General features: G+C 33.9%; 1 protein-coding gene across 4 annotated transcripts in view; it reads left to right on the top strand.

The window, feature by feature from the left end:
* The window catches only part of RTN4 (reticulon 4), a 66,493-nt gene that overhangs the window by 25,033 nt on the left and 24,727 nt on the right, over positions 1–16,733 (top strand). Inside the window, exon 1 of one of the 4 annotated variants that reach the window (XM_004284374.3) lies at positions 8,670–8,945. The exons of the other annotated variants lie outside the window; for them this stretch is intronic. Within the exon in view, the coding sequence (XP_004284422.1) occupies positions 8,912–8,945 (34 nt within the window). The 5' untranslated portion in view covers positions 8,670–8,911. Of the gene's footprint in view, positions 1–8,669; positions 8,946–16,733 lie in introns of those variants that run through there. 4 annotated transcript variants of the gene reach the window in all.

Genomic DNA, 16,733 nt, shown 5'->3' on the forward strand with positions numbered 1-16,733 from the left:
AAATGGCATTATTTCATCCTTTTTTATGGCTGAGTAATATTCCATTGTATATGTGTGCCACATCTTGTTTATCCACTCCTCTGTCGATGGACATTTAGGTTGCTTCCATGTATGGCTATTGTAAATGGTGCTGCAATGAACGTTGGGGGTGCATGTGTCTTTCTGAATTACAGTTTTCTCCGGTTATATGCCCAGGAGTGGGATTGCTGGATCATATGTTAGTTCTATATGTATTTTTTTAAGGAACCTACATATTGTTCTCCATAATGGTTGTACCAGTTTACTTTCCCACCAACAGTGTAGGAGGGTTCCCTTTTCTCCACACCCTCCCCAGCATTTATTGTTTGTAGTTTTTTTGATGATGGCCATTCTTACTGGTGTGATGTGATACCTCATTGTAGTTCTGATTTACATTTCTTTAATAATTAGTGTTGTTGATCATCTTTTCATGTGCTTTTCTCCATCTGTATGTCTTCTTTGGAGAAATGTCTATTTAGATCTTCCACCCATTTTTTGATTGTGGTGGTTGTTTTTTTGATGTTGAGCTGCATAAGCTGTTTATATATTTTGGAGATTAATCCTTTGTTGGTTGGTTTGTTTGCAAATATTTTCTCCCATTCTATGGGGTGTCTTTGTTTTGTTTATGGTTTCCTTTGCTGTGCAAAAGCCTTTAAGTTTCATTAGGTTCCATTTGTTTATTTTTGTTTTTATTTTCATTAGGAGGTGGATCAAAAAAGATCTTGCTGCGATTTATGTCAGAGAGTGTTCTGCCTGTTTTCCTCTAAGAGTTTTATAGTTTCTGGCCTCACATTTAGGTCTTTAATCCATCTTGGGTTTATTTTTGTGTATGGATGGTGTTAGAGAGTGTTCTCATTTTATTCTTTTACATGTAGCTGTCCAGTTTTCCCAGCACCACTTATTGAAGAGACTGTCTTTTCTGTATATTCTTGCCTCCTTTGTCATAGATTAGTTGACTAACTTTCTTATTTATATTAGTTCTTATCCGATTCCACAAAGGAGATATTTTTTCTGACAAGTGAAGAACTGGGATGAGACCTAGGTTTTGTCCCCTTCACAGTTTTGGAGCAAGCAGTTATTGTCCTAAATAGCAGATGACCAGGGTGCTGCTGCTTTTATTACATACCTATTGTGTTGGGGGCATTAACCAATGCAAGGCATTTTAAAAAACGTCAGGAACATTGGCTACTGTGTACATTTTCTCATGTGGTCTTCTATAAGTAGGGATATTAGAATGAGGGTAACCTTCTGTTGCTTCTATGTGGAGACTGAATAACCCTATTGTTATTCAGCTGGACAGCTGCTGTCTTTGTTGTTGGTGGGTCATTGGTGAAGAAAGGTGCTAATGTCTCCCATTGAAACCACTGAGATCTTGACTTAATGATAGTGATTGCTTAATACATGTTTGTTGGTTGCTTGGTTTGCCACTAGTGCACAGAACGTTTTAAGTTCATAATCATAGTATAGATTGTGTTTTGCTGACCTGTTGTAACTTGGTGAGTGAAGTGTAAACCAACCAGAAGTTAATTATTCATTATACTTAAAGTATGTGCTTTCCAGGAATAACCAAATAGTATTGCCATAATAAAGAACTCGCTGAAAAATGGCCCATTTATCTAGGTAAAGAATTAAAAATTATCCTTTGCCAATTTATAGATACTTCTTAAATGTGTTCATGAATAAGAACTTTCTTTTGATGATGTTTATAACTTAAAACATTTTTCTTATATTAATTTTAAAAATTGATTGTATAGCTTTTGGGCTTTCTCAGTAAAGCATTATAGATATTAAGTATTTTGTTAAAATACATTTTTAGTGAGCATATATAGGATGCTTCTTGAATATTATTAGTTGGGTTTTGATTAGGACAGTGAGCAGTTAATCTGATGAAAGTAGAAATTTAAGTACCCTGAAAAATGAAAATGTTTAATCTAACACATTGAGTAGAATTATCTTTAACTGGAAGGCTTTGAGTAAATATAAGTGTAGCTAAATTAGAAACTGACTTATTAATAAGGAAATGATTATATTTACTCAAATGTTTGACATTGTCAAATTAGTGTGGATTTATTTAGTGCTTACTGTTGGTCCAATACAGATTGAAAATAAATATGAAATATGAACCTTTATAAAAGATAGATACTGCTACATATAATATGGTTGAAAGAACTTCATCTTGGGCATCTTACACACCTAAGATCTAATCCTGGCTTTTTTACTGGATTACTTTTTTAGCTGTATGACCCTGGGCAGATGTTTTAATCTATTTGAGCTTCAGTTAAATTTAGTAGTCAGAATTTCTCTCAGGGACCTGCTAACTGTCAGTGAAGTCAGGGTAGCAGTACATGAAGCAATCTGAAGTAATATATGCTAATTGTACAAATTTGAGAAGTAGAGAAAAGCATTTAGATGACAAAAAAATTGTAATTGTATTGCCCAGACATAATCATTGCTAATATTTTAGAATATATTCTTCTAGTCTATTTCTATGCATATGGATACTTTATGAATGCAGTGAAAAAAGGTGTTTTTCCAAACTGGGATCATACGTTATATATTGTTTATTGCTTTACAAAATTCAGCAATATATTATATTGCACAATGCCAAAATTTCCATGTCTTTATTTTTCTGCTGTGTGATTATTTAATGTTTAGTGTTCCTTGGTATTGGATATATTATAATTTAATCAGTTCTCTACGATCCTTAGATTGTCTCCAGTTTTTTAAATTTATAAATAATGCTATTATTAACCTCTTTATGTTTAAATATGTTGCACATATCTCCAAATTACTCTTTTCCATAAATTACTAGAAATAAAACTCTAGGAAATGGGTATGTACATTTTTAAGCGTTTTGACAAAAATTGGCTATCAGAAAACTTGTACTAATTTAAAAAATTTTTTATTGGAATATAGTTGCTTTACAACGTTGTGTTAGTTTCTGCTGTACAGCAAAGTGAATCACCTATACGTATACATATATCCCCTCTTTTTTGGATTTCCTTCCCATTTAGGTCACCACAGAGCACTGAGTAGAGTTCCCTGTGCTATACAGTAGGTTCTCATTAGTTATCTATTTTTTACATAGTAGTGTATATATTGTCAATCCCGATCTCCCAATTCATCCCACCCACCCCCTTCCCCCTTAGTATCCTTACGTTTGTTCTCTATGTCTGTGTCTCTATTTCTGCTTTGCAAATAAGTTCATCTGTATCATTTTTCTAGATTCCACATATAAGCTAATGATGTTTGTTTTTCTCTTTCTGACTTCACTTTGTATGACAGTCTCTAGGTCCATCCATGTCTGTACAAATGGCACAATTTTGTTCCTTTTATGGCTGAGTAATATTCCATTGTATATATGTACCACATCTTTCTTTATCCATTCCTCTGTTGATGGACATTTAGGTTGCTTCCACGTCCTGGCTATTGTAAATAGCGTTGCAATGAACATTTGGGTGCATGTATCTTTGCAAACTAGTTTTCTCCGTTATATGCCCAGGAGTGAGATTGCTGGATCATATGGCAGTTCTATATTTAGTTTTTTAAGGAACCTCCATATTGTTCTCCGTGGTGGCTGTATCAATTTACATTCCCCCCAACAGTGTAGGAGGGTGCCCTTTTCTCCACACCCTCTCCAGCATTTGTTTATAGACTTTTTGATGATGGCTATTCTGACTGGTGTGAGGTAATACCTCATTGTAGTTTTGATTTGCATTTCTCTAATAATGACATTGAGCATCTTTTCATGTGCTTTTTGGCAATCTGTATATCTTCTTTGGAGAAATATCTATTTAGATCTGCCCACTTTTTGATTGGGTTTTTTTTTTTTTTTGATATTGAGCTGCATGATCTCTTTGTATATTTTGCAGATTAATCCTTTGTCACAACTTGTACTGATTTTTACCCTTCTAATGGAGTAAGACAACAACCCATTTCTCTATTGATCACCAACAATTAGTATTATTTATTAATATTGTTTTTTTAATCAGAAAATTTTGATAGCTAAGGACTTATACATTATACAAAATTCAAAAAGTACTATTACAGTAAGTCTTCTTCCTGTCTTAACTAAGCTGCCTAGTGCTCCTTCTTAGAGTCATTTACTAGACTTCTCATGTATCCTTCCAGACATTGTATACCTGTCTTTTTAAAAAAAAAAAAAAACCTTTACCAGTTTGATAGGTTAAAGTAGTTATCTTGCTGTTTCGATCTTCGATTATTAGTGAAGGTGAGCATGTTCCACATATTTATTGGCTATTTGTATTTCTTTTGTGAATTGCCTGTTCATACCCTTTGCCCATTTTAAAATTTAGAATCGCCTCTTTCTGATTTTATGAGAGTTCTTTATATAGAGTAGATGCAAATCCTTGTCATGTTACAGTTTTCCCTTAGTTTTCTAAATAATTTTTATTTTACTTTGCATTTTGGTGGATATTTTCAGTTTTCACCTGGGAAAATTTATAACTTTATTTACTAATTTATAGTTTCATTTTTATGTTTAATTCTGATCTGTTCAAAATTGATTTTGAATTCTGGTCAGAGATCATTTTATCCCACATGCCTTTCTGGTGTTGGAGTTGTTTTTCTATCCCCATCACACTCTGATAGTCCCCTAGTACCAGGCAACAATCCTAAGGAAGAGCCAGAAAATTGAGAACAGTTTTAGCCAGATTGCATGCTTTGGGTTGGACAGTCAACGGTACTATGGGTGTTGGTGCCATCTAGTGTTGTAGATAGAAAACGATGTCTGTGGAATGCTCTGTAATTGACCATATGGAAATTCAGTTGGGCTGAGAAATTTAGTGAGTTGTGGATATTTGCTTCACAGTAACAAATGACTTTGAAAATGACTTTATAAAAGGATTTTGAATTTTGACACATTGTACTGAATCAAACAAATGCTTGAATCATGCTATGATAAACATTATGAAATGACCTTAAAGATTCCCCCCAACATGTACTTCAGTGAAAACTTAAAAGTTTTAAAAGATCTGTTCAAAACCCAATGACTATTAAATTTTTAAATTCCAGGTTTAAAAATGCTTTGGATCTTTTGGATTATCTGTGTATTTATTTTAGATTATAATATAAGAAATCAACATTTATTTAGTTCTCATTGAATAGTATCACTTTCAGTTTCTTTCTGTATAATTTTTAGTATGTATTTTTATCAGCTTATATGGAATTGTTTATAGACCTTAAAATGCTCATTATATTTTGGTTATTTTTTAACTTGTCATTCATTTTCTAGACTAAAGTCTTTGTTCATGTCTTAATGTTCAATTCAGTAGTTAGTGCTGAAGTGCTGTACTTTAGTCCATAGAGGGCATTACGTTACAGCATATGGTATTAAACAGCATTATTTAATATCTTTCAGTAATGGGACATATGTTTAGTTTTATACTTTTGTATAGTTCAGAATAATTAAATTTTGAAGTAAGTTTAAAACTACTGTGTAGCTGTAATTTTTTTTTTTTATTAAAAAGTCCTGTTATCTGTTGCTGGAAAGTAGAAATAATTTTTTTAGTGATCAAGAATTGCATACAAGCAACCCCCAGTTTAGAGAGTAGCACTTTCAATCCAAATGACCACTTCTTTCTCACCTTATTTGCCTTCATTTCTAAACATTGTAAAGCAAACAAAGCAAAACAAAAACTTGAGTTTTTCTGGGGTTCAGAATTAGAGGAAGGAAAGAAATGGAAAAAGAGGAATATCTTGGGAGAGCTGGCCTGGGAGGTCTTAGAGTTTACATATTGTTGCCTATTCCAAAATACAGTCCTCTACTGTTGGAAATCCTGCCACTTAGGTACAAGACACACACACACACACACACACACACACACACACACACACACACGTTTATGAGAGTATTATAGAGAAAGGAGTTTTTTATTCTTTAGTAGGACTTATTTTAATCATATAATGTAGAGAGTATAGGTAATTTTAGAGCATGGGTACTGTTTGGAAAGGAGTTAGGGGTGTGTTTGGGGTGGTTTTGGTCATTGGTTTTTGTCATGCTTTGGGGAGGTGTACTGGGTTTATGGACATTGAGGAATGAGAAGTTGCCAATCATGAACTCAGAACAGGTGATTTCAAAAGTTCAGTGTAAGGCTGATTTTGAGTTTAGGAAGAGAAGAATTCCCCCCTTCCCTACCCCCATGCACAATATGCAGTAGGACTTAGAATTCAGACAGCACTTTTATTTGCTTGTATTATAAATAAAGGAATCTTCTGTGCTCCTCTCCTTTGGAAGCCTTTACTTTTAAGGGAAAATAAGTTTCTATCCCAAATAATCAATGTGGTATATATATCTGCTCTATTTGAAAATTGTCCTTGAAATAATTTTTCATTTTTAAACAAAATGTTAAATATTTGAAGGAAAACAAATAAGTTTTTAACAGATTTATGTTCTCTATTTGCCTGTTATCTTGGGATTTAATATGGAATAGGACCTGTAATCTACCCATATAAAATTTTTTCTCAGCTGGAGGAGAATAGAACTACAGTAACAAAGCACAGTAATTTGTGTGTGTGTGTGTGGTGGGGTGCTTCTTTTTAAAGAGGGCATTGGGTTATTGCCTAGAATTGAATGGCTTAATATATGCACTTTCTTAGATATGATTTACAGGCTTTGTCTCCTTGTGGTTTACTGGTTAAAAATTTTAGCATAATAATAGTAAATAGCTAGCACTTACATAGGGCCACTTTTTATCAGGCACTGTCCTAAGGCCTTTTGCATACACAAACTCATTTGATCCTGTCATCACAATAAGCCTCGCCCAGTGGCTTTACATTTTTAACAGATTGGTCTCATCAGATTTTCAAATTTAAGCACTTTTTCCTTAGGTTACCAAACTTAAAACAACTCTAGTTTTAAAACTTTCTAAGAAAGAAATGGGCAAAATGTAAATTGATTTATCTTAGTTAGTTTTCCCTGTAAACTTAATAGCCTAAATTGCAAAGATCATAAAAGCTAAAGAATTAGATATTACTATGTAAGGTCTAATTTCAGGGCTCCTATTTTGACCTCTTAATCTGCCAGGGGAGCTATTAAGTATGTTTAACATTTAGATGAATGGGTGTTATTATATGTTCTTGCTCTCTCAGATGACTTTTAAAAATTGTTACACCACGTCAAGTACTGGAAGATGTGAATAAAATGAATGGTAAATACCCTTTTTCTCAAGAAATCTTTTTTCCCCCCTACTATTAGTGTAGTAATCTCTGACTTCAAAACAGTGTTTGGGCGATGTTTTTGAGTGCGTTATTCTAATGCTAAAGTATTTATTGGCCTTCAGTCTTAAGGGATTCATTATTAGAAAATACTATTTTGAAAATATTATGTAGTTAATGAATAGTTTGGGATTTCTAACTATTGCATGAAGAGGCCAGAGATTTTCAGCTATGATATGACTTGGTGACAAGTGTTCTCAAATATCACATTATACAAGGGTTCAGTGAATAAAGTTTAAAGTTAAATATTAACTTCTGAGCTGAGAATACTAGACTCTCTTTAAAAATTGCTTTGCTTTATTTATGTTTGGAGTTAGAGAGGCAGGGAGGAAAAGAACTGAGTTCTTGATATTCAGGCCACTTCTGATTTGAAGAATTTTGCAGGGTTTTGCAGCCCACACAGTTTTACAGCAAGTTCCAAAAAATATCATACCTATTTCAATGTAGCTATATAGTCTTCTGAAGTATGTAGTTTTGTACATGGGCTCCATATCTTATAATACTTCAGCATATCTCACATTTAAAAATATTTTTGCTGATTTGTCATTATATGTTGCCTTTAATGCTAAGTCAAATGATAAATATCAGTTAAAACAGTTGTGAGACGTTAGTAAGGACGTAATATTCTGCACTGGAACGAATGCCAATTTTATAAAGTTGAACAAAAATTTCAGAAATTTCTTATATAGATTTGTTTTATCAGTAAAATTTTAGTTTGGTCTTATGTCACTTTCTCAAAGCAAATGTGGTATAATTAGCACCTGAATATTTCTCCTCAAGCAAAGAGTCTATTATAGTACCTGCAGTGGTGTCTAATAGATATTTATTGAAAGATCGATTTGGAGCAGGTGGTAATTAAGAATAAGTATATATTTGCAAGTCTCTGGATTTCTGTAGTTGCAAAAGAAGGAAAAGATAGCATTACCTGAGAAATACGAGATTGCTGAAATTAAGTAAAAAAATTTTTCTATTTAAGTAACATATTCAGTAAACATTAATAATTTGACTTTGTGATTCTCCTGTCACACCCTCATAAGGGTGCAAAATGCTGATAATTTAAGAGAAAGTAAGAAGAGACTCGCATTTCCCAGGCTTGAAATTTAAGCTGTTACCCTTCTTTGGATCAGTCCATTTTTATCTTATCAGGTAACCATTGATTTTAAAGTTTTAAATGAAGCTGGAAACCAGCAGCGTAATTCCCCTATCTGTCAAAAAATAAATAAATAAAAATAAAACAAAATAAGATTATAAAAAACTGTACATGGCTTTAAGTGCATTTCAAATATATTCAGTGGTTTACTCTGCCAGAACAACCCTCTTTTCTTTCTTTTCTTTTGGTGGCCTTCCCCTCCCCCTGCAAAAGTAGCTCCATTTGGTGTGAGCAACAAGCAAAAGACTAGAACAATAAACAGATAGAGGAAGGCGGTAGTGCCTGAGTATTAGTAGCCTAGTTACAGATTGCACTGCGTCAGTCTGCTCCACACCCAGAAGGCGTCAGGTGACTTCAGTCCTGCTGCAGTTGTGCAGCAGAGGAGACTGCAGATACGGTTGAGGAAACGGATATTTCATGTCTCAGGGGGTAGATTTTTGCAGTTACAGCTTTTCTGTTGGTATGCATAATTGATAATTGCATCTGTAGGGCAGATCGTGACAAGAGATGGACGGTCAGAAGAAAACTTGGAAGGACAAGGGTATATCTGCTTTTTAATCTTTATTCATTTTTTAATGTGACCAGTAATATATATTTCTATGAATAAGCTTTGCAATTTAGATATATTTTGGATTGAAAATGAAGCCTATGAAGGGTTTAAGAGTAAAGGATTAAAACAGCTATTTCAAATGTGTTTTTGCGGTTCGTTATGTATGAGAAAATGTCACGCTGTTCTGCTTCACTGGCATTTGATTTAGTCTTTGCAGTCCTATCGTTGATTAGGTTCTATTCTTTAATCTTGCAGGTTGTGAACAATATAGTTTTAACATAATTTCATTTGGTCACTTTGGTGTGATAAATCTACATAGCCATGTTTGTATTCCATAATGACATATTTTCTGTGATTAAGTATTTTTTTTTTTTTTAAATCTGACTTGGTGTAGTTGAAATTCTATCCAAAGGTTTGTAGATAGCAAGATCCTGTGTTTGCAGTAAGCCTGTTTTCTTCTTTGGAAATATTATTGAACCTTTAAAGTTATTACCAGTCACCTTTTAATTAGATTATAATTTTGTATATCTTAAAATGGTTAAAATGTATACACAGTAGTTTTAAATGTGTGTCCATATTTAAGTCACTAACCTTTGTCCTTGTAATAACCAATCAGTGATCTTGATCCCCTTTCCTCCCCCTTGAAAGCCCAGATCCTTTCAAGTCTCAGTGGATTGGGGTTGTGTAAGAATTTAAGCTTGTAAGTGTAATGAATATTTTTAAAGTATTTTATTATGTAGATGGTTAAATGTGCCATTTTAAGAAAAAGGGAAGGTGGGTGGGCTGTGTATCTGACCTTTATAATAAATTGTCTTAAAAATTATTAGAGCTATTTTTTTAACATCTTTATTGGAGTATAATTGCTTTACAATGGTGTGTTAGTTTCTGCTTTATAACAAAGTGAATCAGTTATACATATACATATGTTCCCATATTAGAGCTATTTTTAAGTAGTCCAGTTAGACATTCCACACAAGCAATTTGTTTTCCTGGCCACATTCAAGTTTTATAATTAAAAAAAAAAAATTTCTATAGCAGAATTGTTAGCAGGATTGGTGATAATGTTTCTAAAAGGAATATGTGTAGCTAATTACAGGAACCTTTACAACATCCTTTTAAAAATTGGTTCAATGAAGTATTGTGGGGAAAAGGTGAGCTTAATATTGAGTTCATATTGAGACATTGGAAAGATCTTACAGTTAACACTTAACAGAAAATAATATAGCTTTGGAGTTTTACCTTTATTGTTTCTTTACATGTGAATTTAATGAACCAGAAGGATTTTTATTTCTTCATCCTTCTGACCATTAGCATTACAAAGGGAAAGTAAATTGCTATATTGGTTTTCGATAAGTAAAACTGATAGTAGTGATAACAATACAATAAATCCAGACTTTAAAAATAGGTAAAAAATCACATCAGGGCCTACTCATCAACTATTAAGGCTCTGTATTAATAATTGGAGTCTTAGACCATTTAATAGCATCTTAAGTTCTTTATTTGCTAAACTAATTTAGGAATATTTTGAGATTGGAGAAATTAAGTTCCAGTATAGTCCATATTATTATACCAGACATTTATTTTGATTATTTTTAGGTACTAAGTATAAAATCAAATTTACGCTTGAATGTCTGTCTCTGGGGAGCCTCATTTTGTATGTAAGTGGAATGGCCTGATATTTTTTTAGTGTTTGGCTTTTTTGCTTGGGAAGACTAACTTTACCTATTGTTCTGGTTCATTGCTTAAGTTATATTTTAGTATTTATCAGCAGCTAATTTTAACGTTGCAGATTAGAGGTTATGACTTAAATGGAAATCCGTGAGAAGCTGAAACTGCCATGGAGTGAGTTTTTCCTCATTTTATGAAAAGTGTGGCGATAGAGGAAAGAGTCTAAGCTTTCTAGGTATATTAAAAAACAAACTTAAGCCCATATATTATTCTACTCTTTTGCCACCCTTGTTCCCTCCTTAAGTCCCATGGTTGAAACACATCCAGTTGGTATATCTGATTATGGTAACATGTAAGGGTATAAAGAAGTGAGAGATACTCTGATTTCCGTGTTTTGAAGAGTCTTTTCTTAGCTTATTAACTAGTATTTAAGACATTTATCTTGCAGGCTAAGACCAAAATTAATAATTTATATTTTATACATTTTTCATCTTGGATTTTCTATTGTTCTTAGTGGGATACTTACAACAAATGAAATCTATGAAGTACCTGATTATTGGGGTTAAAATGGAAAGCATTGATTAAGACAGTCAAAAGATTTTCAAGAGCTTAAAATAGAAGGAATTGGGTAGGTTTGGGGGTTTGGGTGGGGTGGGAGAATGATTTAACCACTAAACAAGGTGTAATTTAGACAGTGAATAGAGCTTTCTGGGTAGAACAGAATATTTATAGGATAGTAGTTGAAAGATAAGATTGGTATAAGTAAAGAATGTAGAAGACTTGTAAGATCTAGGTCAGGTTTCCTCAAACTTCCCTGAAGAGGAGAATCACCTAGTGCTTCTTTATTTTTATATGATTCCTGTGACCCTATTCAGATCTACCACATCAGAATTTATAGGGGAAAGGCATGGCAATATGTTAAGCACCTTGACAAAGGGTTGTGTTAATATTAGGCAAATGTAGGAAACACCAACCTAGTTTTTAAAGTTTCTGTTCTCATATGTTTTGATTTTGGCCAGAGTGAGAATCTTACCGTTTTTGGTCTTCAGTTTCCTCTTCTGCATGATTTCTAGTATTCCAATTTTGATGTTCTCTGGTTTTATGAAAAGATACCCTGGGTCAGATTGCAGAAGACATTGACTTTTGGATTTTATCATAAAGGAAATAAAGAGCCTTTGGAAGTTTTAAAGTAGGGAGTGGTAAAATGACAGCAGGTTTGAAAGACTGCTTTGGGGTGCTATATAAGATAAATTGGAGAAGAACTTAGAGGCAGAACAGGATGACTGTATTTGTGCCCAGATGTGCCTGAACTTGGCCTGAAGTAGGAATGAAAAGGAGGTGGCAGGTTTGAGAAACTTAGAAAGGAATACTTGATATTTGACATAGATTTGTGGGACTAGGGTGAGGGAGGGACTCAAAGGACAACATGAAATTTCAGTCAGAGTGCAACCTTGGCAATGCTAGTGCTTTAGTGTCAGTAGAAATAGAGCTAAAGTAGGTAGAAATGATGCAAAGTTCTGTTTTGGAAACTTCAAATTTGAAGCTCAGAGAAATGACAGGCTTAATGATGAATGCAGAATTGGGAATTGAATGCAAAGTGAGACAGATGAATACTGTGAGGAAATTTGCATAGAAAGAACAGAAGGGGCTTCCCTGGTGGCGCAGTGGTTGAGAGTCCGCCTGCTGATGCAGGGGACACGGGTTCGTGCCCCCGTGCGGGAAGATCCCACATGCCGCGGAGCGGCTGGGCCCGTGAGCCACGGCCGCTGAGCCTGTGCGTCCGGAGCCTGTGCTCCGCAATGGGAGAGGCCACAGCAGTGAGAGGCCCGCGTACCGCAAAAAAAAAAAAAAAAGGGAACAGAAGATTAAGGAAGGAGAGCCTAATATTGTGGGGACATGGAGCACAAGGAGGGATCAGGAAGTTATAGTCGGAGCAGTAAAAGCAGCAGGTTAGGGCTGGTTCCCTGATATTAGGGAGGGAGAGATTTTTCAAGAGGGAATGGATGGTTAAATACTAGAGAGAAGCCATTTAATGTGAAGATTGAGAAATGATTGTGGACCCTGTTGAATTTTAGGAATATGTACAACACTACCCATTATTAGTAGTGTTTTTGGGATTTGGCAGTTAACATACTGTAGGTGACCTTTGAGAGGAGTTTGTGTAGGATGGGGACAGAAATGTTTCTAGCATTAAAATTCAGTTTGATTATACGGCAAGACAAAAACTGACTTTGGACCATTTCTGGAGCATACTTCTTGCAGAGGTTCTTGTAGGGCTCCCTTATCTTTACTTTTGCTAAGTCACTTTCAATTTCTTTCAAAGGTTACTGAGTATATGGGTAAAGGTGTACGCTCATACTGACATTCAGGTAGAGAGGAGAAAGGGGTCTTGGCTGCTTGAAATAAATGTCCCTGGGAATCCCCCCCCCCAAAAAAAATCCTGAGAAGGGAACTTGGGTGTTAATCAATTGCGAGACCTATTGATTGGAGGAAGCCTCCTGCTTTTCAGTTCTAAACGTGGTTGAAACCCAGCGTTTAGTCATTTCATTAGATATTTCTTCTGGATCTTGGTTTAGTAGTGCAACACTGTGTGTGTGTATGTATGTGTGTATGTTGTAGAAAATTTAGAAGGTCTGTGGAAGAATAAAACCATCACTTCACAGAGTGGTTTTGGTGTGTATTTCTAACGGTGTGTGTATGTGTTGGGGTTACGTATGGTACATTTTGTTCCATAATCATTTTTCTCACACTAAATGGGGAAATACCTTTCATTTAGAAATATTCTACATTGTTTTAATGGGTGTAGTATTCTAAGTATGTACTGTTAATCCCTTATAAATATTCAAGTTATTCCTAAATTTTTTGCAAACATGAAGAATGCTAAAATGAATATAATTGAATATAAATTATTGCTCTTATTCATAATTATTTCCAAATTGCTGGGTTGTAGTATTTAGGCTTTTGGTTCATGTTGCAGAACTTCCCTTCAGAAAGATACAAATTATTTTGAGTAATGTATAGGAGTGTCTGTCCTGAAACCTTGGCCAAGATTAAGTACTACATACGCATTTCTGATGGTTTTAACTCTTTCTAAGATAGCTGTTTTGTCAGTTTTAAGTAAATTACTTGATGAGAACCAGATTTAAATTGAAAAAGTAAATTGGTAATTTTTTTATCCTATATATGGTTTAAAGTTTTGCATGGATAAGTAGTGGGAGCAATGGAAATATCTTCTCAGTTTTCTTTATTTACGCAAATCCGGGTACTCTTAATTCCTTGTCAGAACTTCTAACTGGTTTTTCCACTAAATCCTATATGTTAAGCCAAATTAATCTTCCTAAAGTATGGCTCTAATCATAGCACTTAAGGGGTTTTCCTTTACTTTTCAAATTAAGTTCATACTATCCTGGACTTTTAAGAGGCATTCCATGGTCTAATCCTAGCCTTTATAATCCCATCTCCCATTACTCTGTCTCCAGCCACATTGAAGGACTTGTTTCCTAAACATGCCTGTTCTTTGCATTTGCTTGTGTTTTTCTCTCTGTCTAAAATCCCCCTTCCCATTTCATTTTGCCCAAGTCTTGTCAAAAGCCCAGTCCTTCCTGAAGTATTCACCTTCCAGGTGGAGGGAATCCAGTATTCCTCAGAACTCCTATCTCTTGCTTTTCGTTTTGTGCCTTCTGTTACAGTTATATATCTATATCTATATATATTACAGTTATATATAACTAATATATATGTATATAATACATGTAATATATATATGTAATTAAAAATATATATTATATATATATATATATATAAATAAATATTGGCTTTTTTTTCTAGTCTGTAAATTCCTTGAAGGCAGCAAAAGAAACAGTGGTGGCCTTATCACTGGGTCTCCTCATTGACTCCACACAGCTTTTCAACAAAGTGACAGGATGAGAACTTTGATGTTCAGCCAGGTTTACTCCTGGCCTGAGCCTTATACATCCATTCTTGGGAATTTTTTTAAATGGTTTTTCAAATGGGAGAAATAAAAGGGATCCTCTACCTTACCCCTTTTTTAAAGGAGCAATTAATTAAGCAACTTCTGTAAATCCAGGATTTTTAGATCATACCCACAGGCAAGACATCTTAATAGTCACTTATTCTTGTTTTATGGGTAAGGAAACCAAGAAAACTAAAGAGATTAAATTATTTGTTCAGGACTAGACAGCTAGTGGCATAGGGTCATTATCATGCTCATTTATGTTACTGGATGTGTATTTATGTGTATGTAATGTATATGTTTAAATTTGCCTCATTGCTTTCAAACTTTTTAATCCAATCACCTTTTAGGCATTTATGTAAGGTATTGCTAGACACTAAAATACTGTTTGTCTCTCCTCAATACCATGATCTTATATTTATTCTAGGTAGCTCAAAGCAATTTAAGATTAAAAAATTATTAAATGTTAATGATACTTCTGCAAGTCTATTGTTAAGAGTTGGCAATTGAGACAGATTTAGGAATTACTACTCTCAGATTACCCAAAATTCTGATTTTCCATAAGAATAGCTGTTGCTAGTGTATAGTTGTTGTATATACTCATTTGTGTATTTTTTCCACTTAAATAATCTAAAATTAAAATAGATTATCCTGGTCAGTGATGTGAATACTTTACCTTATTTCATTATCTGTACTATTAGCTATTTATTCATTGAGCATTTATACTGAGTGTGTGCCATAGGTGTGTAAGGTTATAGAAGTATAACTATAACTAGTTTACCTACTAGTGAAGTTGATTCTCTTTTTAAACTAGTAATTTGCTCAGACTTTTCCCCCTATTCCAGTTTATTAAGCTTTTCAGGTTTATAGAGTTATGGAACAGTATGTTTTCCATTTAGTTTTTATTAGTAGAAAACAGGATTTTGGCAGCAATTTCCTATTTCTAAGGTTTGGTGCCTATTTCTTGTAATGTGTGTATGCCAACAAGCAGTAAAGTTGGAAGTGGGAAGTTAGAATTATTTTCTGCTGTATTTTTTGTCATCTTCTAATAAAGCTGGAAATGGAATGTGGGATTAAAGGAAGTGTTGAAAACAACATGAACTAATTAATTAAATAAATTGTGGTGGTGGTTATTGAACCTCACTGTTTTCAGTCTCAGAGAAATTTGGATTTTCCTAAGAAGGCAGCAACAATCATAGGTAGTTTTACCTTCCTTCAGTATATTAAGACATTTTCTACTTGAGGATACTTAATATAAGAGAAACAAGCACTTAAAGCAAGCTCAAATTTCATGGCAAATAACGGAGGGAAAAAGATTTGGTTAAGACTTGAAACAAAACCAACAGTTATGAAAATAAGTTTTAGTTTATTTTTAACGAAGTTTACGTTGTAATCACAGCTGTGCATAAGTCTTAGAATGAACAGAGATGAATCAAGCTTTTGGGCTTTTTGGTGTGTATTTTTTACTACAAAATTGTTTGGTAGCACAACATGATATTTTTGTGGTTGAATTTTCACAGTGGATCACATGTAATGTCCTTTTACAAAAATGTTCAAGGGTTTTAATGACTTTCCTCGTGGCTTCTCTTAATCTTTTGAGGTCAGATATTCTGTTTTGAAGTGCCTATTGGACTGTCAGTCTCTTTTGGAGTAATTCTCCAACATCACTCAAAACATTAACCGTACAAAATGCTACATTATTAGGAAGATCTGCAGTTTTGTGTTGTGGTTGATTTGTGTTGTCTTATCTATTAATATCTATCTATCTATAGCTATTTATAGTTTTAATTTATTTTTTTCAGAGAGAGGGACAATTTAGATGGCTTCTAGGAACCACGATTTGCAATTTGAACAGAACATGATTTACTCCTATTACTGAATCTATGTTACTGGAATTTACTGGTCTGTGTATATAACTCTGCTCATGGTGTTAGTTAATTACTTCTCTCTTTAAATTGGGCTTTGAAACACTATTTGGAATCCTCAAGTAGGGTAAAAAGCAAACTTGAGTACTGATAAATTCCTTTAAATACAAAATATGTGGTATGATGTAAAGAGTGAGACCTTCACAGTCAGACCTGAATTTCAATCAGTAACCCTGCACAATTTATTTAATAATACTTCTGAGCCTCGATTGC

The sequence above is a fragment of the Orcinus orca genome, chromosome 13, assembly GCF_937001465.1.
Source record: "Orcinus orca chromosome 13, mOrcOrc1.1, whole genome shotgun sequence".
NCBI classification, from domain to species: Eukaryota; Metazoa; Chordata; class Mammalia; order Artiodactyla; family Delphinidae; genus Orcinus; species Orcinus orca.